At 53.5% G+C, this 23,808-nt stretch overlaps 1 protein-coding gene and 1 pseudogene across 7 annotated transcripts; one reads left to right on the forward strand and one right to left on the reverse strand.

The window, feature by feature from the left end:
- Positions 1–333: 333 nt before the first annotated feature.
- Positions 334–601, reverse strand: LOC132506010 (NADH dehydrogenase [ubiquinone] 1 alpha subcomplex subunit 1-like; annotated as a pseudogene).
- A 4,857-nt stretch (positions 602–5,458) lies between these two features.
- Positions 5,459–23,048, forward strand: METTL22 (methyltransferase 22, Kin17 lysine). Of its 7 annotated transcripts, XM_060123033.1 has the most exons (12): positions 5,482–5,555; positions 6,116–6,257; positions 8,383–8,549; positions 10,131–10,487; positions 14,527–14,567; positions 14,656–14,800; positions 17,612–17,683; positions 19,047–19,100; positions 20,080–20,160; positions 20,343–20,445; positions 21,532–21,700; positions 22,938–23,048. In XM_060123033.1, exons 3-12 carry the CDS (start codon positions 8,396–8,398, stop codon positions 23,001–23,003), a joined length of 1,242 nt encoding a protein of 413 aa, XP_059979016.1. In that variant the 5' UTR covers positions 5,482–5,555; positions 6,116–6,257; positions 8,383–8,395; the 3' UTR covers positions 23,004–23,048. The 7 variants fall into 7 exon arrangements, with proteins under 7 accessions (XP_059979013.1, XP_059979017.1, XP_059979015.1 ...); XM_060123034.1 differs by lacking the exons at positions 21,532–21,700; positions 22,938–23,048 and adding an exon at positions 21,153–21,525 and having other exon boundaries at positions 5,465–5,555; XM_060123029.1 differs by lacking the exon at positions 22,938–23,048 and having other exon boundaries at positions 5,475–5,555; positions 21,532–21,890.
- Positions 23,049–23,808: the final 760 nt, after the last annotated feature.

The following is a 23,808-nucleotide window of genomic DNA, read 5'->3' on the forward strand; positions in this document are numbered from 1 at the left end:
TTATTTTTATTACAGAGTACAAAATACACTGCATGCTACACAATACACTGCATAACCTTCTAGCAGCGGTAGATGAGCATAACTGAGTTATTTTTCATCAATCAGGAAAATGCTCTTTTTTTTTTTTTTTTTTTTTTTTGCTGTACGCGGGCTTCTCACTGCTGTGGCCTCTCCCGTTGCGGAACACAGGCTCCTGACGCTCAGGCTCAGCGGCCATGGCCGCTCGGCGGCATGCGGGATCCTCCCGGACAGGGGTACGAACTCGGGTCCCCTGCATCGGCAGGCGGACTCCCAACCACTGCGCCACCAGGGAAGCCCCAGGAAAATGCTTTCTTAATCAATGTTCTCCAAACCCTTTGGCACATAGTAACGATCAACTCCAGAGATGCGCCTATCTCTTTCCACCGAGTTCCACAGATATGAATAATGGGCAACCCTTTTTTCCTTGCCCCCCGTTAGTGAACCTGTGGATGCGTGCAGTGGCCATTCCCGGGATGAACAAGCACGCGGCCATGACGGCAACCCCGGGGAGAATCTCGAACCACATCGTGACACCATCACCAAGGCCAAACACTTCCTTCCAGGCCCCTTAAAGGTGACCTGGCTTAACTGGCTTTTTTGTGTGTGTGTGTGGTACGCGGGCCTCTCACTGTTGTGGCCTCTCCCGTTGCGGAGCACAGGCTCCGGACGCGCAGGCTCAGCGGCCATGGCTCACGGGACCAGCCGCTCCGCGGCATGTGGGACCTTCCCGGACCGGGGCACGAACCCGTGTCCCCTGCATCGGCAGGTGGCCTCTCAACCACTGCGCCACCAGGGAAGCCCTAACTGGCTTTTTAAAAATCTAACAATATATGACTTGGTAAAATTAGTGAAATTGGTGCGTTCTTTAAGATGAAGAGATACGCTCAGATCAGCTCAGGAAGCACAGGAAAGTCGTGCCTGGAACTTTCCACATTCTATTTCACTCATTCTCACAACAACGCTTCAAAGTAGGTATTATTATCAGTACTCGAGAAATTAGAAAATTAAGTTCAAAGAAGTAAAGTAACTTGCCCGAGTACCTAGCATGTGAAAAGCTCTCCACAATCACGCATCAAATGAGTGACTATGATTACTGAGTGGCCGAGCTGGGATTTGAACCCAGCTCCATCACACGCGACGGTCAGCTTGGTTTTTCTCTACGCAGTACCAGGAACCAGAGAGGCAATCACTGTGCATTTGTAGTAGCTGCTGTTAGAGGCTGGTGAGATGCGGGGGTGGGGAGGTGTAGAATTATAATCACCTGCTCTCAGCAGATCCAGGGGAAGAGCTTTCTCTCCAGGAGGACAAAATCTTCCAGGGCCGATTGGGAAAACGCATCAAGCATTTAGTAAACGCATGACCTTTGGAAACGGGGTTGCTCTGAATACCCGGGCTAATAATGATCACCTGATAGCAATTTCCTGCAAGCTGGTTTCTTATCACACATCTGGCAGGCCATCCGCTTTCCTCTGTTGCATACATGATTTTTCATTAGCCCAGGCAGTGGGGGTGATGTACACTCCGGCATATGGGAGTTAGCCAGTAACCCTTGCATCGCCAAGTCTCGGGGGAGACTCTCAAAGGAAAAGACGTGCCTCGGATGCTAGAAACGGCTTTTCACTCTAAGGCCCCATCCGACGCTGGGGCATATCAGAGACCTGGGTCTGCATCCCAGCTCTGCCACTCAGCAGCTGGCATTTTGAGCAAAGCACCTCACCTGTCTGAGCCTCAGGGGTGGTTGTGTATGTAACTGAGACTCAGGAACGCGGGGGGCCCTCTCCCCCTAACCTGCAAAGTTCTGCGAAGAAGGGCAGCTTTCCTTCCCCCTTATTCTGCGCATCTACTGCTGTGTTGCAAACTACCCCCAAATTTAGTGGCACAGACCATAACACTTTTGTTATGTTTATGGATTCTGTGGGCCAGGAATTCAGACGGAGCACAGTGGGGCTGGCTTGTCTCTGCACTACGATGTCTGGGAGTCTCAGCCGGGAGGACCCCCCTAGCTGAGGTGACTCACACAGCTGCGGGCTGAAAAACTAGGTCTGGAGCATCCCTTCTAAGATATTTTCTATTATGGGTCAAATTACGTTCCCCCAAAAGATGTGTTCAAGTCCCAAACCTGTGAATGTGATCTTATTTGGAAATAGGGTCTTTGCAGGGTAAATAAGTGAAGATGAGGTCATACTGGTTTAGGTGGGCCCTAATCCGATGACTGGTGTCCTGAGAAGAGGAGGGGATTTGGACATAGACACAGAGGGAAGATGGCCATGTGAAGATGGAGGCAAATGTGTCACTGGAATGACTCATCTACAAGTCAAGGGTCACCGGGAGTCACCAGAAGCTAGGAGAAAGGCCAGAAAGGTATTACAAACTGCATGTGTCCCCCCCAAATTCATATATAGAAGACCTAACCCCTAGTGTGGCTGTATTTGGAGATGGGGCCTCTAAGAAAGTCATTAAGGTTAAATGAGGTCATAAGGATGGGGCCCTGATCTGATAGGATTAGTGTCCTTATAAGAGACACTAGAGAGCTTGCTCCCTCTCTCTATTCATGTACTCAGAGAAGAGGCCGTGTGAGGACACAGTGAGAAGGTGGCTGTCTGCAACCCAAGGGGCGATCCCCTCACCACAACCTGGCCATGCTAGCACCTTGATCTCAGACTTCCAGCCTCCAAAACTGTGAGAAAATAAATTTCAGTTGTTTAAGCCCCTCAATCTATGATAGTTTGTTACAGCAGCTCAAGCTAATACAGAAGGATCCTTCCTGAGAGCCTTTGGAGAGAACCCAGCCCTGATGACACCTTGATTTTGAACTTCTGGCCTCCAGGACTGTGGTGAAAATAAATTCACCAAACTTGTGGTAATTTGTTACAGCAGCCATAAGAACCTTAATACAGTTCCATCATTCACATTTGCAGGGCCTGGCCGAATGGTGAACAATGGATTCAGCTGGACCTGTTGACCAGAGGGTCTACACCTGCCCGCCCCCTCAGACATGTCTGGGGCGTTTACCACCTGAATGAATTAGTATAAGCAATAATATAGTTGACCTGTGAACAACGCAGGGGTTAGGGGCACTGACCCTCTGCAGAATTGAAAATCCAAATATAGGACCTACTGTATAGCACAGGGAACTCTGCTCAATATTCTATAATAACCTAAATGGGAAAATCATTTGAAAAAGAAAAAAAAAGAAAATCCAAATATAACTTTACAGCCTGCAGATTCAACAAACCACAGATTGTATAGTACCACAGTACCTGTTTAGTGAAAAAAATCCTCCTATAAATTGACCCATGATGCACAATTCAAACCCATGTTGTTCAAGGGTCAACTGTTATAGTTTATAGGTGCTCTTGTCATTTCTTGAGTGCTCATAGCATGCTGAGGATGATGCTAACTGCTTTACAAGCATTATTCTCTTTTCCTTTGTGGATACGGAGAAATCCTGCATAAGTTGCTGATGGGAACCAGCAGCTGCTCCTGCCTCCAAGACACTCACAACCTGGTGGGGGAGTCACAGGTGCTCTGATGGAGACAGTAGAGAGGACTGGGAGGGCCCAGAGACTCATAGTCGTGAGCTGGAGGAGGGGGAATCAGGGAAGGCTTCCTGGAGGAGGTGACCCCCAAGTAGTTTTGCCACTCTGCCATAACTTAGTGTAGAGCCCTCATAGCACATCTGTTTTGGGCCTCATGAATGATGGAAGGGACAAAGTATCAGGAACCAAGGACTCCCCAGTTTCCTGCTTAAGGGAGGGGCCTGGAAACTGCTCCGTAACACTTCCCTTTACATCCCATTGGCTTAATCCCTTTGGTTTAACCCCATGTCCTTGCTATTGCAAGGGAGGCTGGGAAATAGTCTTTAATTTGAGGGAGGCGTGTGCCCAGCAAAAATATTATACAACTATAGGAGGAGAGGAGAATGGATACTGTCCGTGCCTCAGGGAGGAAAGGTTAACGGGGTCCAAGTGGAGAGTTTGAACTTGACGCTAAGGATGACAGGAAGCCTGGGATGACGTGAATTACCTCAACATCTCAGTGAGGAGCTACCCAGACCCCCAGCAGCTCTCCGTCCAGCTCCCTAACACATCCGGGCAGCCCAAAGATGGGCAGTGACATCACTTCTGCTTTTGTCTACCCTCTCTGCACACCCCGTGAGCACACATTCCTCTTTCCTTTTTTCTTTCATTCGACAAATTGAACTTTTTGAGCAGCTCCTATGCACCAGGGAGTGCCTGGGTGGGGAGAGGTGGCTTTTCTTTTTTTTGGCCAGGGCCTGGGGATTGCGGGATCTTCGTTCCCTGACCAGGGATCGAACCTGGGCCCCCAGCAGTGGAAGCGCAGAGTCCAAACCACTAGACCACCAGGGAATTCCCCGAGAAGCGGTTATTTTAAATAGGATGGTCTGGGAAGATCTCACTGAGAAGAGGATGATGCCTGAGCACAGGCCAGAAGGAGGTGAGGGAATGGAACAAGGCAGGTGGGTGTCCTGGAGAGAAGCCTCCGGGTGAATAGGAGGGAGCAGAGTCGGGTATGAGATGGGGAGGGGATGACTGTGAGAATACTGACTTCCTTCTGTCCAAGGTGGGGGCCTCCAAGGGTTTGAACAGAAGAGGGACGTAATCTGACTTTTGTTTTTAAAAGATGGCTCTGCCTGCTTTATTCTCACAAGCCTTTAGACAAAAAACCCAGAGGTGTCTACACCACCTTCCTCGGTGCCCTCCTAGCACCCAGACATCCCCTGGGAACAACCCAACCAAGACTAGAACGGGGTCCCAAGATGCCCAGCCGGCTCCCCCTGTACTGTCCTGGGGAGTTCAAGAAACAATCTGTTTCCTTTAAAAACACTTATTTATGTTGCTTGCTCACTCTATTAACCACCCCCTCATGTTTTATCCATGAAACTGATGTTGACCCTCCGTATGTGCATGTAAATGTGTGCACATTTTACATCTGTGGTCCTATGTGCTTGGAAGCTTACTTGAAGTGCAACAGTTGTATCAGATTTAATTTCCTGTTAGACGCTAATTAACCTGAGGTTCTTCATTCGCCTGGTGTTGGAGACTTGACGAGTGGATGAATGAATGAAACGAGTACCAGCTATCATATTAATAAGTACTAAGAGCAGGGATAACGATAATTAGTATATAGCTAGTATGCTGGTTAACAGCACAGGCTCTAGAGCCCTATTACCCGGGTTCGAATCCAAGCCTTGCCACTTAGCTGGGTGACCTGGGGCGACCTAACGGCCCCCCTCTCGCAGACCCGTCCCACCCAGGCCGGCCACCCCATTAAACCAGGGCAGGTGAGAGCAGACCTGTGCAGGTGCGAAATTCACCTCCTCAGGGCTGCACCAGTCTGCCCGCGAGGCTGGCACGCATGCGCGATTCGGCAGATAGGCGTGGTCACGGGCGACGAGGAGGGACACACGCGCAGGGGGTGGGGCCGCGCCTGCGCAGGCTGCCTGCAATGGCGGCAGCTTGCGCACCGTGCTGAGCGTTTCGGTTGGGACTTCAGGCAGCGGCCGGCGGTGGGTAAGCCCGTGGGAGAGGCGGCGGCACGCGGAAGGGTGCAGGGAGCCTCCTGGCACCGAGCCTGGCCTTGAAGTGCGGGCTCCCACGGGCCTGAAGCCTAAGTCCCCACTCAGCCTCAGTTTCCCCTTCTAAACCAGGGTGTGGGAGGAGTCCATGCCTTCCTCTGGGTTTCCGTTCGCGGTCCACGCAGCCCCCTCGGTTTTGGATTAGGAAGGGAGGGTGATGCCCGAGCTGTGACTGCAGTTTGAGACGGCAATGCTTAGCTCGCCAGCTGGAGTTAAGGGAGCGGCAAGACAGAACGAAGAGCCGCGAGGGTCGAGGACCCTGGAGCCCCTGACTACGGCTCCGCGCCGCGGCCAGGGCCAAGTCTTTGCACCACAGACCCGGGCCTCGGTGTCAGAATCCCTCCTACTTCCTGATTGTTGATGACCTTGTGACACCTGGCAGAGAGAAAGCCTGGGAGGCGGGGAGGCATTACAACCCCCAGATCCCAGCAAACTGCTTTTAGTGGGCACTCCTGATGGGGTTAGGATGACAGCGTCTGCGTCTGGCCCCCACAGCCTTAAAGGAGCCAAGGACACTTGTCAGCTGCTCAAAGGAGGAAGCAGAGGTCCCATCTGCAGTCGGGGTGTCCTTTCCCTTCTCCCCAGTGAGAAGAGGGGACTGAAGCCCATCCAGCCCCAGCATTCCCAGACAGAGACTGTGAGTCAGCTATTCCTAAATAGAGAAGCTATTGCCTTATTACATCTTCCAGCACATCAATTAATAATTATTCTTATCAACACTATAATGATAATATTTTCTATTGTCATTTATTGAGCACTTACTATGTCCTGAACCCTGAAAATGATCATTGTCTCATTTAATCCTCACACAGACGCTGAGACAGGTACAAAGTGCTTCTGCATTCCCAGAGATCTGGTTGTAGGAAAAGCCCCTTAAAGGGAATCCACTTAACCTAGTACTCCATTGTAGAGTGCGTTTCCTGGGAGACCTGTGCAGGTTGGATTTTAAAATTGAAATTTCAACTAGAAATTAAGAATACGGGTTTGGCTTTTCTCTGTATTTAAGAAAATTTGGTATGCGGTTGCAGTATTTTCCCCCAGGACCTCTTTCAGTCCCTGGAGAGCCAGATCTGTCTTTAAAACGATTGGTCATGGTAGGTCTAAGCTGTATTTATACTGGATACTCTTCCTGGATCCATCCTAATTTTTCCAGTCCACATTGGTTGAGGACTTCTACCTGAGGGTCGAGCATTTCTTCTCCATTGCTTTCATTGACACCATGAAATCCTGCATCCATCTGCCAGATTCACAGGCTCACTTCACAAGCCACTTGCTTTGTGCTGGCGTATAGTGTTAGATAGGAAAGCCAGCCAGCAGGGGGCGACTCTTGTATAAAAATGTTTGTGTTGGTACAACTTTTGCTTCCCCGTGGAAAGTACTTAAATGTAGGCGCTCCAGTTATGTGGACTCAGATTGTGGACAGCCTGGGTTATGACGATCCCATTTTCCAGTTGAAGACATGGAGGCCCGAGAGGTCTCATGACATGCGTGGGGCACACACGTAGTGCACGCACCCACCCAAGTAGGGACGGTTCCCGTAGGAGGTCAGGGGTTGTGGGCAGGTTTGGGTCAAGCATCTGAAACCAAGGATTTATTAACAATTGCTGCGGACCAAGGGCTCTGCTCAGCACTTAACACCCTTCCCCCACATATCTCCCCCCATCCCCCCACCTACTGCCAACCCTGCAAGGTGAGAATGTAGCTGAAGAAACGGGTCCAGAGTAATTTTCTCAAGGTCATGTAGCAAGGAGGTAGGAGACTGGGTTTATACCTGCTCTGCCCAGCATCACAGCTCAAGGCTCTGTCTGCACGCGGCTGCTGCTGTTCAATGCTTTTTGATGAGGTGGAACATGTGGGTGGAGGGAAAGCCTTCCTGTTTTTGACCACCTTGCCTCCAGCATGGTTTTCCAAATTTTAGTTATTGCTGTGTCGCCTTCATAATTTTTCCACATCTGTATATCACCTGTACAGTGATTCCCTTAGTTGCTTTTCCTTTAAATCCGCTCACTTTTTTTTTTTAATTTAAAAAGAAGGTTTAAAAACAAATGATATATGGGCAGCTGGGGCCAACTTCTAGAAGAAAAAGGTTATAGGGAAAACAACTTCTAAATGCAAAGCATAAATTGTGATTGAATACTGGTTTAGGAAAAACTAGCTGCAAAGGATGTTTGGGTGTCAAATGGAGAAAATTGATCATGAACTGGGTTTCAAATGGTATAAGGGAATCGTTCATGGTTTTAGGTCTGCTAATGGTCCTATGGTTATGTAGGAGCATGTTCTTTGGAGACAGATGCTGAAGAATTATTTAGGGGTTAAATGGTGTGATGTCTAGAAGGTGCTCAGTTCAGGGGAGAAAAAACCTAGATAGATGGATTGATTGATCATGTGAAAAAGCATTAATGGTCATTGAATCTAAGCAGTGGGTATATGGCTGTTTATTATGCTATGCCCTCAACTTGCTATTTGAAAATTTTCATAATAAAAAAATTGGAAAAAATAAAAAAGGGAAGGAAAACTTTATCAGTATAAATGGAAATGTAGATCTCTTGCCATAAATAAACGATTACTATGAAAATGAACACAGTGAAAAACAAAATAACAGTTCTAGCTGCATTCTGTTTCCTTGCCAAGGCTGTGAGACTTTCTCCTTCAGGAAGAATTAAGAGAGGATTGAAAAGGGAGCTCTCTGCCACCTGGCTGGGGTCGTTTACACTGTTCCCCTCTGGGACCTGCTGTCCTGAGGACTTGCTCTCGCCTCTCAGGTGCTGCTGTCCCATGGTTGATGGGGAGCCCAGGCCATGGTTGCCGTCTCCCGCCCCGGCCATGGACGAGATCACCTTCAAAAGCGACACCGTGCTGTCAGACGTCCACCTCCACACCCCAAACCAGAGACACCTCATGGTGCGGCTGAGTGGCGTGGGGCAGCCCGGTAAGGTCCCTGCACCCCAGGGAGCCCGTTGTGTTTCCTGCTTTCTCACAGAAAAGATTGGGAAGACTGGATTGTTTAGCTTATCCTCACACCACTTCTTAAGTGCCCTTGTTTCACTGAGCAAACCCCTGTGCTTGCCCGAGCACCTGCTCTGTGCCAGGCCTGGACGCAATGCCGGGAACACAGAGGGAATGAGTCGAGCTCTGCCCTGGGGGAGCCCACGGGCCGGTGGGGCAGTCAGGGCCCGGGGACTCCCCCAGCCCACTGCCCCTACCCCCGGCTGACTCCTCCCACCGGGGCTCCCTGGTTTTTCTCCTGTACACACTCCCTCACTGCTCTCCCCAGCAGCCCAGGGGGTCCTTTGAAAAATGCAAATCATACCACTGCCCTGATTTAGACCCTCCAGTGGCTTCCCTTGCTCTTAGAAGGAAATCAGAGCCCTCACTTTGGCCTGCGAGGCCCAGCCCCACCCAGCCCCTGCCCGTGTGTCCACACTTCTCTCTCCCGCCCTCGCTGCTCAGCGGCCACTTTCTGCCCCTTTCCGCCCCTCACACACTGCATGTACCTTCCTCTCTGAGCACCTTTGCTCTTGCTTTTCGCTCTGCCTAGAACGTTCTTCCCTCCCTGGCCGCCCTCCCCAGCTCCGATCACTCTGTTGTATTTGCTTGTTGTTCTGGTGCAGTTCATAACTCCCCTTTCCCTCGTGTCCCAGTTTGGATTCCTGGATTCAGGAAACTGAGGCTCAGAACAGATAAGCGAGTTGCCCCAGGGTCAGACAGTCGGGGGACGTGGAGGACTCTGGCCCAGGACACCCCCTGCCTCCAGCCCAACTCTCCCGGCACCCATACTCTTACCAAAGCCTGTCCCAGTGACTTTCTGGCCACCAGGTGGTAAGGGACACAGTATCCTCGTCCTCAATTCCAACCTTAAGGCTGAACAGTGCGGTGAGGAGGGCAGAAGCGCAGGGGTTCAGTAGACCGGGTTTGAATCCTCAGCCACGCCCACAGCTGTGTGACCTTGGTCAGCTCACGTAACCTCTGAGCCTCAGCCTCCACATCTGTAAAACAGAGTGACACTGGGACTTCTCTGGCGGTCTGGTGGTTAAGACACCGCACTTCCCCTACAGGGGGTGTGGGTCCCATCCCTGGTCGGGAACCAAAATCCTGTAAGCCGTGTGGCGCAGCCAAAAAAATTTTTAAATAAAAATAAAATAGAGTGACACTGCCACTTCCATAGCCGCTGTAAGGAGTAAATGCGGCCTTGTGGGCCGAGCGCCCGCAGTGCAGGTGCTCATCAGCGGGGCTGCGCTGGAGGCTGCAGCGTCACAGCCGAATCAGACAGACCTTTGCTGCTGGTTTTATGATATTTCCACCTGGCCTTTCTTTTTTTTTTTTCTTTTCCATTATGATTTATTTACCGGATATTGAATATAGTTCCCTGTGCTATACAGTAGGTCCTTGTCCTTTTTTTTTTTTTTCCACCTGGCCTTTAAAACTCTTCCCAGGTGGAAATTGAGGAAGGGAAATAGAAAAGGAGACGGTTTGGAAATATACTGCTTTTGTGTTTTGTCTTGCCTTTCAGTCTTCCTGTCCCAGTTCAAGCTTCTGTGGAACCAAGCCTCTCAGACAGACTCGGGGGCTGAGGGTGGCAATCACAGAGCCCATCACGCAGAGGCGACTCCTCCCGCCAGAAGCGGCTGCAGCAGTGAGGGAGTCTCCCTCCAGGCTGGGGCTGACGCCACCAGCCAGGAGGGGGTGGCAGCTCAGCTGGACGAGGATGGGGATTTGGACGTTGTGAGAAGACCACGGGCTGCCTCTCCCTCCAAGCCCTCGGGGCCTCCGAGAGACAAGGTACATCCCATGATTCTAATGCAGGAGGAGGATGACGTCCTGGGAGACGAAGCACGAGAGAGTGGCCCCTACGATGTCATCAAAATAGGTAATAAAGGGCTGCTCACCTGCCGCCAGGCGGCGCCACAGCGTCGGTCGGGGCACAAGGCTGCTGAGCACGGGCCCATCCAGGCATCTCAGGGCAGGACAGGTTAGCAGAACCGGTGTCCAGACACTGGGAGCCAGTAGTGCCGCTGGCAGCAGGGGAGCTTGCCAAAGTGCTGTCGGGTCACCCTCCTGCTCCAGACTCTTCAGTGGCTCCCCATTGCCCTCGGGACACAGTCCACAGCTCTGGGGCCCCTGTGTGAGGTGGCTCCGCCCTCCTCTCCAGCCTCAACTCACACCAGCCTCACCCGCTCAGCCTCTGTGCGCTTTCTCCCTGCGCACCTCTGCTTCTGCCTCCTCCTCAGAGGGCTCGCTCCCTAACACATTCCTGATTGTACAAGTCCCAGCTTGGCCGTCCCCTGCTCCAGAAGCTTCAGTGCTGCTGCCTCCTGCATCAGTACTCTGATCCTACGTAGCATGCCAGGGTGTGGGTCGGGGTTGTTTGTGGAAGATTTGGCCCACAGGAGCCCGCAGCAGGGAGCCATGGCAGATTCTGGAGCTGGAGCAGGGCAGAGGGGGAGGGAGGGGGAGGGAGATCCAGAGTTAACCTGGAGGAGTGTGTGGGCCCATCAGATGGGCTGGGAGCTAGAAGCTGGGGGCGTGGGGGGTGGAGGAGGCAGGGATGCAGTGGCAGGAGAGGTGGGGCGGAAGGAGGTTTCAGCAGGCACTCAGGCAGGGCCCAGAGGGTCCATGCCCGGGCGTAGGGGCAGGCAGAGGGCTTTGGTGACTCGGGGATTTTGATGTCTGGAAATGCCAGGAGTGGAGAGCAGCCAGGGCAGGAAGGAAGCCAGCGATGATGAGGCACCTGTAGTGCTTTGATGTTCACCTTCATCACCTCACATAGTCTTCTCAGCCTCTCTGAGGGGTGCTACAAATGAGAAAGTGACGAGCCCAAGGCCGTGCCGTTTGGGGGCAGGGAGGAAGGTTCTGAGTCCGCGTGATCCAGCTCCACAACCAGGGCTCTGGCCATCCCCAGCACTGCTGTGATGTGAGTCAGTTCACTGAGATGCAGGGTCCTGGATGGTGCCTGAGGTCCCAGGTAAAGGCCTCCCCCAGCACTGGCCTGGGTTGTGCACATGGGGTCCACTGGGCGCTCTCAGAAACCCAGACAGAACAGCAGCTCTGATAGCCGTGCGGTCATCCGTTCAGCAGACGGTTACCGAGGGCCTGCTGGGTACCAGGCAGGCTGGTTCTAGACCACCCTGGTGGGGGCCCTACTCTGTTTTCTGTGGATTACCTCTGGTCCTCATGGCCTTTCCAGGGATGAGTATTCCCATTTCACAGAGGAGGGAACTGAGGCTCAGAGAGGTTGAGGAACTTGCCCAAGATCACACAGCTAGTCAGTGGCAGAGCCTTGACTCACACTTAGGTCCATCTGACACCACAGCCCATGTTTCTTACCCATGTCACGTGATCAGAACATTGGAAAGTGTTATTCTTGGGGGTCGATGACTGCTCCTTTCCCTCAGCCGTCACTTAACTGGCCTCCCTGAGGAGGGGAGCAGCAGACTTCACAGCGAGCTGTTTGGCCTCCAGGGCGCATGTTTAATGTTCCGGGAATTTCCCATCCTGCAAGCTGAGAACAATGTCCCACAGGGCAGGGTAGGGTCGGTGCGCCGCCAGCTCTGCCTCGCTGTGAAGCCCCATCTCACAGCGCCTGGAAGTTCGCCCTCCTTTTCGGCTCACTGTCGCTCGGTCCCTACCTGCCCTGAGGGAGGAGAATAGAAAGGTCATTGAATACCTGAGCTTAAGCAGTAACTCCTAATTATTCCATCCTCAGCTGTACACTCACATCTGTAAAATGTGGCACAGGGGAGGGGGTCCTGGTCTCAGGATCCTGTAGAGCTCCTCCACCCCTCACAAGCCAGGGGACCCCGGACAAGTATCCTGCCCACCCAGAGCCTCAAGTTTTTGGACCTATGAAAGGGGGTCGGGGAAGCTGCCCTCCCTGGGTTTTGGTGGTGATTTCATAAATACTGCCCCATAAGTGCTCCTGCAGGGCCTGGTGCAGAGCAGGTGGTGAGCAGGTGTCCCTCCCCTGGCCACCCTGTTCCTCCCATTCGTAAGCCCGGCCTTTTTTAAGGTTATAGACCCATTTGAGAAACTGATTAAAATCAGATTCTCTTAGCGGGAGGAGAATGTGTTTTCCAGACTACTTCCAGGGATTGTCAAAAATCTAAAGTTTATCCACGAACCTGCTAGGAATCCACAGACCCAAGGTTCAAAGTAAATTATGATCATTTTCCCCATTTTATAGATAAACTGGGATGCAAAGAGAACTCAGAGGAGGCAGGGCTAGAACTTGGGCTGTCAGATCCCAAGTCACGTGCCTTTTCCATTGGCCTGTGACTTGGGCAAGTACGTTAACCTCTCAGAGTTCAGTTTTCTTGTCAGTAAAATGGGTATGATCTCTGGTTGTGGGGAACTGAGAGAGCTGGCGCATGTAGAGTTCTTAACACAGTGCTTGGTGCGTAGTAGGTGCTCAAAAAACGTGAGCTGCCGTCAGCTTTCATTCCAGGGGACGATCTGAGTGTGGAGAGGGAGACGGGCTGAGGAGGAGAGTCTGGGTTCCTGCAGGTCTAGAGACAGTCCTGGCAGGGGCAGGGTACAGCTCAGATACTAAGACTGTCTGTCTAAGCCCATTTGCCAACCCTGGAGTTTCTCGTGTGTTCCTCAGGCTGGGCTTTTATGTTCTTAAGACGCCACTGGAATTGTTTAAATATAAAGTGTGACTTTCCCCTGGGGCAGGAGCTCCCTGCCCTTGACCCTGTTTAGGGAGGCCATTGAGCCCATGAGTGAGGTGATGTTATTTCTGTATCTTGTAAAGGAGCAAACTGTGGCTCTGGTGCTGAGAAGTTCAGTGACTCACGCCACTGGCCAGACTGCGTGACTGAGTCTGGCTCACACGCAGGTCTTTCTGAGCTCAGTCCATGTTCTCACTCAAGGGAAGCTGAGCACCCCTTAAATGCAGCTGGAGGCAAAACTTAAGTCCATGGGCCCCCTCGGAGAAAAGACCAGGCATAGACGACCGAGGTCCCCGTGGGAGGGCACCCCTGGCTCAGCCAGGCAAACTGGAAGGAGACAAAGAAAGATGGGAGGAGGGGAGACGCGCGCCCCAGCCGGGGGCCAGTGGGCCAGGGACAGTGTGCCGTGGGGCTGCAGAGACTGGGGAAGAGGGATGGACAGGATGGGGGGAGCTGACACTGAGGGTCCGGAGCAGGGCTGGAAAGCAAGGAGGCCTCTTCTCTCAGGCACGTGCACACTCACACAGACACAGACACACACCCCTTCAGCCTTGCTGTCCCCTCCCCCCGCCACCCCCGCTCCCTGCTCCCGGTTTGAGGTGAGCCTGGGGTTTGATGTGAACTAGTCTGCCGTGTGCGTGTGTTGTGGTGTTTTGATGGCCGTCACCATCTTGCTTAAAGATACGAGAGCCGGTTCTTATTTAACAGGAAGAACGTTTGCCATCATTCCCTTTTCTCCTTGATCTCATAGTTCTGTTCTCCACCTCCCCCCAACAACCAGCACCAGATTTTGTCCTAATGTATTTTGTGCTTGAGAATACTCCCTAACATACTTATTTTTCATCTAAAAAGGATATAACCTGAAACTTACTTTGTTAACTTCTAGTGTGGTTCTGAGTGTAAGAAAATATTTTGGAATGAGTTGTGATTATTATTCCCATACAGTTGATCAAAAGAACATAAATATATTATGATTGTAACATGCAGTTACTGAACATAAAAAAGTGGAGTGTGGGGTATGTGTGTTTGATTAAGTTGGGCCAAGTCCTCCTGTGACCCGAGTCTCCCGGCTGCGGGCAGAGAGACCCAGGGATCTGAATGAGAGTGACGCTCACATGCCCCCTCCTGACTGTAGCCTGGCCTGTGTTTCTGCTGCCTCCCCCGCACCCCATCTGTCTCTGTTCTATCCATCCCCGTTTTCACGGTGGCCCTTTCTCTCTCGGTTTCTGTCCCGTCCAGAGCACACCATGGCCACCCCCCTGGAGGATGTTGGCAAGCAGGTGGGTAGGTCCCGTCCGCTTCCCACGGCCCTGAAGGGTCTCTCGGGAGCCGCAGGCCACCTTTGTTCCTGGTCCCTCTCCCCTCCAGGTGTGGCGGGGCGCCCTGTTCCTGGCGGACTACATCCTGTCCCAGCGGGACCTCTTCCAGGGTCGCACGGTGCTGGAGCTCGGGGCGGGCACCGGGCTGGCCAGCATCCTCGCGGCCACCGTGGCGCAGACCGTCTACTGTACAGGTAACGCCCCGCCGTCTCAGGCTGAGGGGGAGTAGGCTCTTCACAGAGCGTGTGCTGACTAGATAAAAAGTGAGGCGGGAAACTGGACACTGGACCTTGGCTGCTCTCGCCTTTGCCCTCCTCTTTCGCTGGTTTTCTCCACCCTTCGTTGTTTTCTCAGCAGCGTGAGGATGACCCAGCAGGACCGGCGGGTGCAGGACCAGTGGTTCTGCTGGTACCTCTGTTCACACCCCCTCAAAAGAGTAAACATCTCAGAAAACCATGAGGAATATGCCTCTCATACGGCTTAAAAACAAGCTTCTTTTTTTTTTTCTGATTATGGAAATCTTGCCTACTCTCTGTGGAAAATTTGTAGAACAGCAAATAACATTTCCTCATAATTTTACATTTCCCATATAAATTCAACAATATGCAGTTCATTGCATGCCCACTACGTGCCAGCCACGGTTCCAGATGCAGGAGACCCAGGAGTGAATGAAACAGATCAAGTCGCTGTACTCAGGGAGCTTTAGAATCTATTTTTTAACGTTCGTATATATACTTTTTACAAGTTTTTTCCTTTTCCTTTGTGTGTACCTATTCCCAAACAATAGCTAAAGTCAAACTGTATATATTCAGTGCTGTATCCTACCAAAAATGTCAAAAAAGGGAAAAAGCATTTTCCACTGTCGTTAAAAATTACTTATAAATGACTTTCAATGACCAGGTAATGTTTTGTCCCTTTTTTTTTAACCATTCTTATATTACTGGACATTTTGGCTGTTTTCGTATGTTGTGTTTTGTTTGCATTTGTCTATTGCGCTGCAACAAATACCTTTGTGCACCATTGTCTGATAATCCTTAAACTAGATTCCTCAAAGTGGGTGGGACCTTTCTTAAGCTTTTGATACTTATGGTCAAATGATTGCTTTTTAAATTTTTTATTTTGAAATAATATTAGGTTCACATAGAAGTTGCCAAACTAGTATAGAAAGTGCCATGTACCCTTCACCCAGCTCCCCCGGTGGTAACATCTTCTATACCGTAGTTTGGGGATCACACCAGCAAACTGACACACTGCAGTACTGTCAGTTACACTCCAGATTTGCCGACGTGCTTTTTTAGGGAGAGTATACCAGTTTATAAGAAAGTACAATAGTATCTTACCAGGTAATTATTGTTAGTGTCATTATGTTTTAAATCTTCGATATCTGCTAGGCAGGAAGTGGTGCTGCTGACTTGCTTTGCATTTCGTCGATTCCTAGTTGACGTTTTCGTGGCGCACGTCTTTTGCTTCTGAGCTAGGAAAGGGGAAGCTAGGGGTGGCCTGGGAGTCGGGCGTACTTTTCAGATACCCTGCGTAAGCCACCCTGTTTACGCCTCCTTGACAATTCAGTGTAAATCGCCAGTGAACTTCTCAAGAGTCAAGCCGTAAAGCAAGAGTGCCTAGCGCCTGACAACAGCATCTAATCAAGTTATCTTACCCCTGAGAGAGATTTACTGGAGAGGAAGAGAGCTTGCATCCTGTCAGCACGTTCCAGTTAGTAGAGCCTTTTCATGAGCATCAGCACTTTTAACCTCACAGTGACCCTGGGCAGTCGCCGGGGAGCCTGTCACCATCCCCTCCATCCAAGTGGGCAGGGTAAGGCTGAGGTCAGGGGGCTGGGCGAAGGTCACATACATGGCCGCTGGCTCACAGCACGGTGCCTCTCATCATGTGGGGGGCTCAGGCTGTTTTCTGTGGAGCAGGGTTCTGTGGGCTCCCTCGGGGGCTGGCCAAGGGGTGGAGGCGGGGGCAGCCCCAGGGCTCTGGGTCTCCCACCGCCACTCAGCCATCGCTGCTCCTCTCGTATGTGCTTGGTGTGTTAGAATCCCGCACAAGATCTGTTTTGACAAAAAGTACCGTAAAGGCTTAAAAACTGCTGACCCAGTCCTGTGTTGACAGGCACATACATCAGTATTCTCTTTACCCAGTGGCCCAGGAGAAGGGACAGGTGCGGCCCTTCGGTGAGCAGAGCCCCACACACACACATCCCCGGCTCTGCATGGTCCCTGAGGTGGAAACGATGGTCCAGTCCCGGGAGGTCTGCAGTGGGCGGGCGAATGCCATTCACAAGACCCCCTGTGCCCTCCACACGCACGCTCTCCTAATGGGAAGTTAATTTTGGCAAAGCACTTCCCCCACTGCCGTCAAGGATACACTGTGCTACAACTCAGGTCTGCTCGAGTGACAGGAACCCCCATCTCATCAGAGCAGCAGGTGGCTCGGGAGACGTGATGGCAGGACGGTGAGTCAGGCACCAGGGTGCCTGCCTCCAGCCTGCCTGAATGTGCTCTGTCTCCACCGATCACATCCAAATGCCCTCCTGGCTCCAGTCAGTTTTCTGGGGTGTCAGAGAGCGAGGCTTGTTGGAGTCAGAGACACCTGGGTTCAAATCCCAGCCCTGGCTCTGCCCAGCCACCTGACTGCCGGAGTCGCTTTGCCTGTGACGGGACCGTGACACCAGCTCAGGGTCATTAGAAATACGGAGGGTGGATTCGGGAAGTGTGTGCATGTGTCATATGCTCTGAAGATGCTGGGAGTTCTCACCCTTCCCTGCAATGCAGAGTCCCCACCAGGACAGTCTTCTCTGTTTTAAGGCAGAGATCATTAGAAAGAGCCTTAAGGTGAACATATTTCATTTTAGTGTAAAACACACAGGAGAAGCTTCTGTTTCAATTTTGCACGTTTCTGCAGCCGTGCTGTTGGTACCAGCTCTCTCCAGGCAGAAGCACAAAGATAAAAGTGTCGTCACGACCGGCACCTTATGACTTGCCCTTCTGTCTTTCCAGATGTCGGTGCAGATCTCTTGGCCATGTGCCAGCGAAACATTGCCCTTAACAGCCACCTGACTGCCGCTGGAGGTGAGGCCCATCAGGTCCCCGCCCGGGAGGGAGGTTTCCCTGTTTCGCAGGTGAGACAGACACCCAGAACCACGACACTGGGAGGCGGGGTTCTCCCTGCGTCCCTGGACACCCCGGTAGTGGAGGGAGCGGACGTCTCGGCTTCGTGTCACTTCAGTTGCTTGACGGCTCTGTCCTCGCCTCATCTCCTCCCACGCCCACAGCCACGTCCTACCTCAGCTCTCTCCTCCCTGCAGGTCGCAGGGCCCTACCTGGTCTCCCCAGCTCCTGTCTGAGCTGCCCAAGCGTCCAGAGCGACCTTTCTAAGATGCAGCCTGACCCCTTCACTCCCCACTGAGCATCTTCCGGGGGTGAAGTCCAAGCGCTTCCTCTGGCTCCAGACCTCCGGCTGGCCCTGGCCGGCTTTTCCTGTCTCCTGTCCTGGCAGCCCCGCTGTCCAGCCCTTCATCCAGCGAGCCACGGGCTCCTCACTTCACATGCTCTGCCCTCTGCCCAGAGCGCCCCCGCCCCGTCGGCCTGACCATCAGATTCCTGCCCCGCCGCAGGAGTGAACTGCCATGATGGAGGAGCTGCCCGGCCAGGCCTCCTGCTCCAAGCGCGATCTGGGGCGCTCTTCTGGGCTCCGACCGGGTCATCTGGCCCCCCAGGCTTCAGAGCCTTCAGAGGTTTCTCATTGCTCTCGGAGCACAGACCCAACTCCTTGGCTTCTCCGGACCCCGTGGGGCCTGGCCCTTGCCTGTCGGCAGCCCCTTCCCCACAGCTCTGGCCTGGCCTTGCTGGAGCTTCCATCCGCGTGGGGCCTTTGCTCTGCTCTCTCCTCCGGCCTGTTTCCTCTCCCTCTTCCCCCGTCTGTTCGTAATCATGCTCAGACGTCCAGGCAAGATCACAGTCCCCTTACAGGCTCTCCTTACACCTTGAACCATGGTATTTTGACATTTGTTTGTGGGACTAGTTGATTGGCATCTGCCGCCCCACTAGACCACGTGCTCCGTGAGGTCAGGGCCCTGTCTGATCCCCTGTGTCATGTTTGTTGAATGCCCAGGGCACAGCAGGCTGTCAGCAGGCCTGGAAGGAAGGAGTGGTGTGAAGTGCCTTCTCAGAGCCTTCCCTGACGCCCATCGACACGAGAGCCCTGTCCTCCCGTGCACCTGGCGCGTCCTTTTCATAGCAGTGTCTGCTCCCTGCCTGTGTCCCAGGACAGGGACGTACCTCATGAATCTCTGCCCCCTGGGCCGACACCGGGCCTGATGCTTAGCACTCAAAAAACGTGGGATGGATGGATCTTGGTGTGTAGTGGGAAGTTTTATCTTCTTTCCTAACTGTGTTCAGAGTTTGGGGAGTTCCACTTGTGGTTGTTTTGCAGGCGGTGTGATTAAGGTCAAGGAACTGGACTGGCTGAAAGACGATCTCTGCACAGGTGCGTGGCCTCCTCTGTCGTGTCCCAGTTGATTCATTGGTTCCTTGGGCTGCCCCCAGGCCATCAGCCCTGTGGCCTTGACCGCCCAGCAGAGTCCTAGCTCCGTTGGCTGAAGAGTGACAGCTGCCGTTCTTGGTGCCGCATGTCAGGCACCCTACACTCATTCTGTCATTCAGACTCACAGTATCACTGTCCAGTCGGTCCTGTAGTCCCCAGTTCCGGGGAAGACTGATGCTCAGAGAGGTTCAGTGCCTGCCCAGGGTCACAGGTACCTGGCAGGTCAGGGTGTGAACCCAAGTCTGGGACTCCAGGCCCTAGACCGTTTGCCTGCCAGGAAGCAGCTTCCCGCTTAGCACCCGTCCTCTGCCTGCAGCAGGGAGTCGGCCCCAGGGGTTCAGGGGCTGCTGAGTGGGGAACATTTCTAAATTTCTTATGCAGACTGTTTCAGACCTGCACCTTTGCTCTTTCTTTGTACAAGAACTTTTCTTTTCCCTGTCAGATGTCAGGTGGGGAAAATCATTGCTTGTTGAGTGCCTGTCACCTAGCAAGCACCTAGCACACTTGAGGTCCTTTGGTCTCCCCGACAGTCCTGTGAGGGAAGCATTGTTATGCCCATTCTAGTGCAAACACTGCAGCCCAGAGAGGTGAAGCACCTCTCCTGGGGTCACACAGCAAGTCCACGAGGGCAGGAATGCCATGGACGGAGGTGTAGATCGTTTTCTGCACAGGCTACTGGCCGAGTCAGCAGGTCAGGCCCCCATGGATAAGGTAGCCGCCCCGGCAGAAGGGGCACCTCCTGCCCTGAAGTTTTCCACGTGGGTGGCGGAGGCGCTGGGATTCGGGGCTGCCTGGTGGCGCCCACTGCACCGAGCTTACCCGACCCCGTTTCTTTTCCTGAAGCTTCTTTCAGTCTGTCTCGTTGAGAGCTGGTGGCCCGCAGAGAAAGGGCTGAGCCCAAGATGTCCTTCCCCTTTCACAGATCCCGAGGTCCCCTTCAGCTGGTCGGAGGAGGACATCTCCGACCTGTACGGCCACACCACCATCGTGCTCGCGGCCGAAGGTGAGGGCGCCTCCTCCGCGGCACAGCCGGGGTCACCGCTCGTCGTCACGGGCCGGCTCCCACCACGGCTCCGTGCCGCTTTCATTCTGAGCGCTGTGGCTGTTATGTTTATCAGAGATTCCGTCCATGGGGCCCGCTGAGGACTCATTTCCTCTGATATTTGCCTGTTTTCTTCCCCGCAGTGTTTTACGACGATGACCTAACTGATGCTCTGTTTAAAACACTGTCCCGACTGGCTCACAGGTTGAAGAACGCCTCCACCGCCATCCTCTCTGTGGAAAAGAGGTGAGCTCCTCGCGGGGCCAGACTCTCACCTTCCAGATGCGTCCTCACTGGTGTCGTCCTCATCACGTGCTTATCCAGCACCTGCTGCGGCCGGGCCGGCTGGTCCTTTACACACGTGGCCTCGTTTAATCCGCTCACCAACCCCATGTGCAGGCACTGCCATCCCCATCGCACAGCCGACGGGAGGAGGGCTGAGGCGTCAGGGACCCGTCCAGGCTGTAGCTGGGCAGTGAGTGCGTCAGAGCCCAGACACATGTCCACTCTGCACCCCGGGCCTCTGCCCTCGCCCTGACACAGAGCCCCTCCGGGGCGTTTCTGCCCGGATGTCCTGAAACGTTAGGGCTCTTGTTGATGGAGTGACCGTGTTGTGATAGACTCGGTGCTGGGCCCCCTGCACACGTTTTTCTCTAATTCTTGTGATAACCCACAGCTTTTCTGAAGGCAATTTAGAGTATATAGCAAAAGCCATAAAACCAAACACACTGATTTTTTTTTATTGGAGTATAATTGCTTTACAACGTTGCATTAGTTTCTGCTGTACAGCAAAGTGAATCAGCTATGTGTATACATATATCCCCTCCCTCCCACCCCCCGCATCCCAGCCATCTAGGTCATCACAGAGCACTGTGCTGAGCTACCTGTGCTGTACAGCAGGCTCCCAGTAGCTACCTGTTTTACACATGCGAACGCACTGGTTGACCCAGCAGTTCCGCATCTGGAACCGGCCCTGAGGAAGCGATCCCAGCCGTGCACAGAGCCGTCCAGATGGACGCATCTGTTGCAGCGTTGTTTACACCGATGACGTCCAGGACCCCCTTCAGGGTCCACGTGACCAGTGGCAACGTGTGGACCCGATCACTCGGGTGGAATCTTGGGCACATGCCTTCCCCTCTCTGAGCCCCAGTCCCCACCTGAGCGGAGGCCGTAGCCGGCCCCACCTCCCAGGCTCTCCTGCAGATGCCAGAAGGCCGCGCACTGGCGCCCAGCACGCAGGAGGCGCTCAGTTAAAATCCAGCGCCGTGACGGGAGGGAGCTGCAGAGCCTCCGGTGGTGACAGGCAGTGTGTGTGTCGCGGCTTGTTCGCAGGCTGAACTTCACGCTGCGGCACCTGGAGGTCACGTGCGAGGCCTACGACCACTTCCGCTCATGCCTGCGGCGACTGGAGGGGCTGACCGGTGGGCGCCTGCGCTTCGCAGTGGAGCCGGTGGACGTTTCCTTCCCGCAGCTCTTGGTCTACGAGCGCATCCAGCAGCTGGTAGGTGTGCCCGCCCGCCCGAGGGCAGCTTGCTCTGGCGTGAGGCTGTCGGCTGGAGGAGGTCGTGAGCCAGCCTCCAGGTCCAGCCCGGCCCGCGCTCTCCCCGCTGACCCCGACGCTGGGCTCTCTCCAGGTCCAGGAGGGCCTGCCTGGCCAACGGTCACTTGGCCTTAGGGCACTTCCTCTTGCCGCGGGCAGTGCAGGCTCCAGGGGAAGCGGGGGCGGGGGGGGGGGGCATTGCGTGTGGGTTGCTCTTGACTGGGCTGAAGATCTTGACGCAGGAGCCCCAGTGCCGACGGCCACGTCTTCACTGTGAAAGTCTGTGGCCTCGTGGCCTAGGCGGGCTTGCCTGATGGCCGGTGGCCCGTCTGACGGGGCAAGTGGGGTCTCATCACATAGGCCTCTGAGCAATAACCCCAATGACATGCTCTAGGTGCCGGCTGTCTCAGCGAGAGACAAGGTGAGTCCCAGCCAGGAAAGGGCGGGGCTGGGGTTAATCACTTCCTATTACAGTTTTAAAACCAGCACTAGGGGGAAATCTGCAAAGTCAGAAGACCCTTTAAAATCCCTTAAACTTTGTAGGAGCTGGATTCGTATAAGTCCCAAGGTCTTTTCGTTCTCTTGGCTTCTTGTCTGCAGCCGCCCTTTGTCTGGGTCTTTGGAGACCCGGCCTGGCTCTTAGGAGGAGGGGCCTGCTCAGCTCGCCCTCCGGTCCCTTCCGCCAGCAAGCGCGGCGTTGCGTTCGTTCGTGTGTGCGGTTCCATGTGCGAGGAGGGCCTTCCCTTCATCGCTCCGCGGCCTCTGAGCTTCCCAGGCCCCTCCTAGTGAGGGTGCCAGGCTCCCACTAAGAACTTGGCGTGTTTTGTACCTTCTCCACCTGCCAGCATTAAGAGGAGCATCACACAGCCAAGAAATCAGCTCCTTACAAAATCCAGCAGCTGTGCTGCACGGCTCCCAGAATGGAGAAGGTGTGCGACTTGTGGCCGTTCTGGTCCCTTTGACAGTGTGGCAGCCTCCTGCCTCTCAGATCAGTGCTGGGACTCAGCATCCAGCTTCGCCTCCACGGAACAGCCCAGAGCAATAAAAGCACCAGGAGAGGCTCCCTGCTCTCGTGGTGGCTTTCATGCTGCCCGTTTTCACGTCTTGTTTGGGGCTTCTCTTTTGCTGATTACATCCCTTTATGAAATCGTGAAGTCTCATTTGCACATCTCGGAATCTCCCCCTCTCTCTGCTGCAGGAGCTCTGGAAGGTCTTTGTGGAACCAGTAACAGAACCCATCGTGTCTGCAGACACAGCTTCTTGACTGTTCTTGTGATGTTTCTAATAAAATTGAAAGCTCACAAAGTAATGTGCTTGAGATTTTATTGTTTAAAAAATACGGCAGGTGGGCCTTGTGTGACCCAATGCGGTTTTCTGCTTCCCAGCAGCAGCCAGAGAACGTGACTGCCCTAGGCTGGGAGTCCATTTGGTTGCATGTGGTTTTTGTGCTGCCGGCTTGGAGTAGGTGTTGCAGGGTGTTTGAGAGCTGCTTGGTCAAGTTGGGCGGTGTTCTCAGCTTGGTTCCGCTGGAGCTGATGACCTTACCCAGGTGCTTCCCTTGGGGCAGGGGCCCCAGGCTGCACCCATAGTCTTTTATGTTCTCTTCTTCTAACTGCTTACAAATGAGTTTAATATCATCTTCACAGTTGCCGTAGTACCACCCCGCAAAATGGGGCACAGACGCCTCCTTGCCTTCCACGCTGCGTGTGCCCTGTCCCTGTCACTCTGCTGGGGGCCCCTTCAGAGGAGGAGGCAGGAGCTCCCAGACTGGACGCCTCTGGTGGTGGCCCTTGTTTTATGTTTTAACCCTTTGTAACCAAAATTGGGTGTGCGTAGAACAAACATAAAAGCCACTCCTTTGGGTCCTGCAGCTGCCTAGGGCTGGGGTCCGCGCAGCCACCTGCCTCGAGGGCATTTCGCTTCCTCAGCCTGGCCTTGTTCCCCCTGTCCCCTCAGTCTCTCCACCATGCGCCACCTGTGCACGTGTTTGTCTGTCTGTCTGGTTTTTGATCTTTTTGTCTGTGCCTCTGCTGTATCTCACCCCCTCCTTCTTGCTCTCCCCCTTTACC

The sequence above is a fragment of the Lagenorhynchus albirostris genome, chromosome 15 (genome assembly GCF_949774975.1).
Source record: "Lagenorhynchus albirostris chromosome 15, mLagAlb1.1, whole genome shotgun sequence".
NCBI lineage: Eukaryota > Metazoa > Chordata > Mammalia > Artiodactyla > Delphinidae > Lagenorhynchus > Lagenorhynchus albirostris.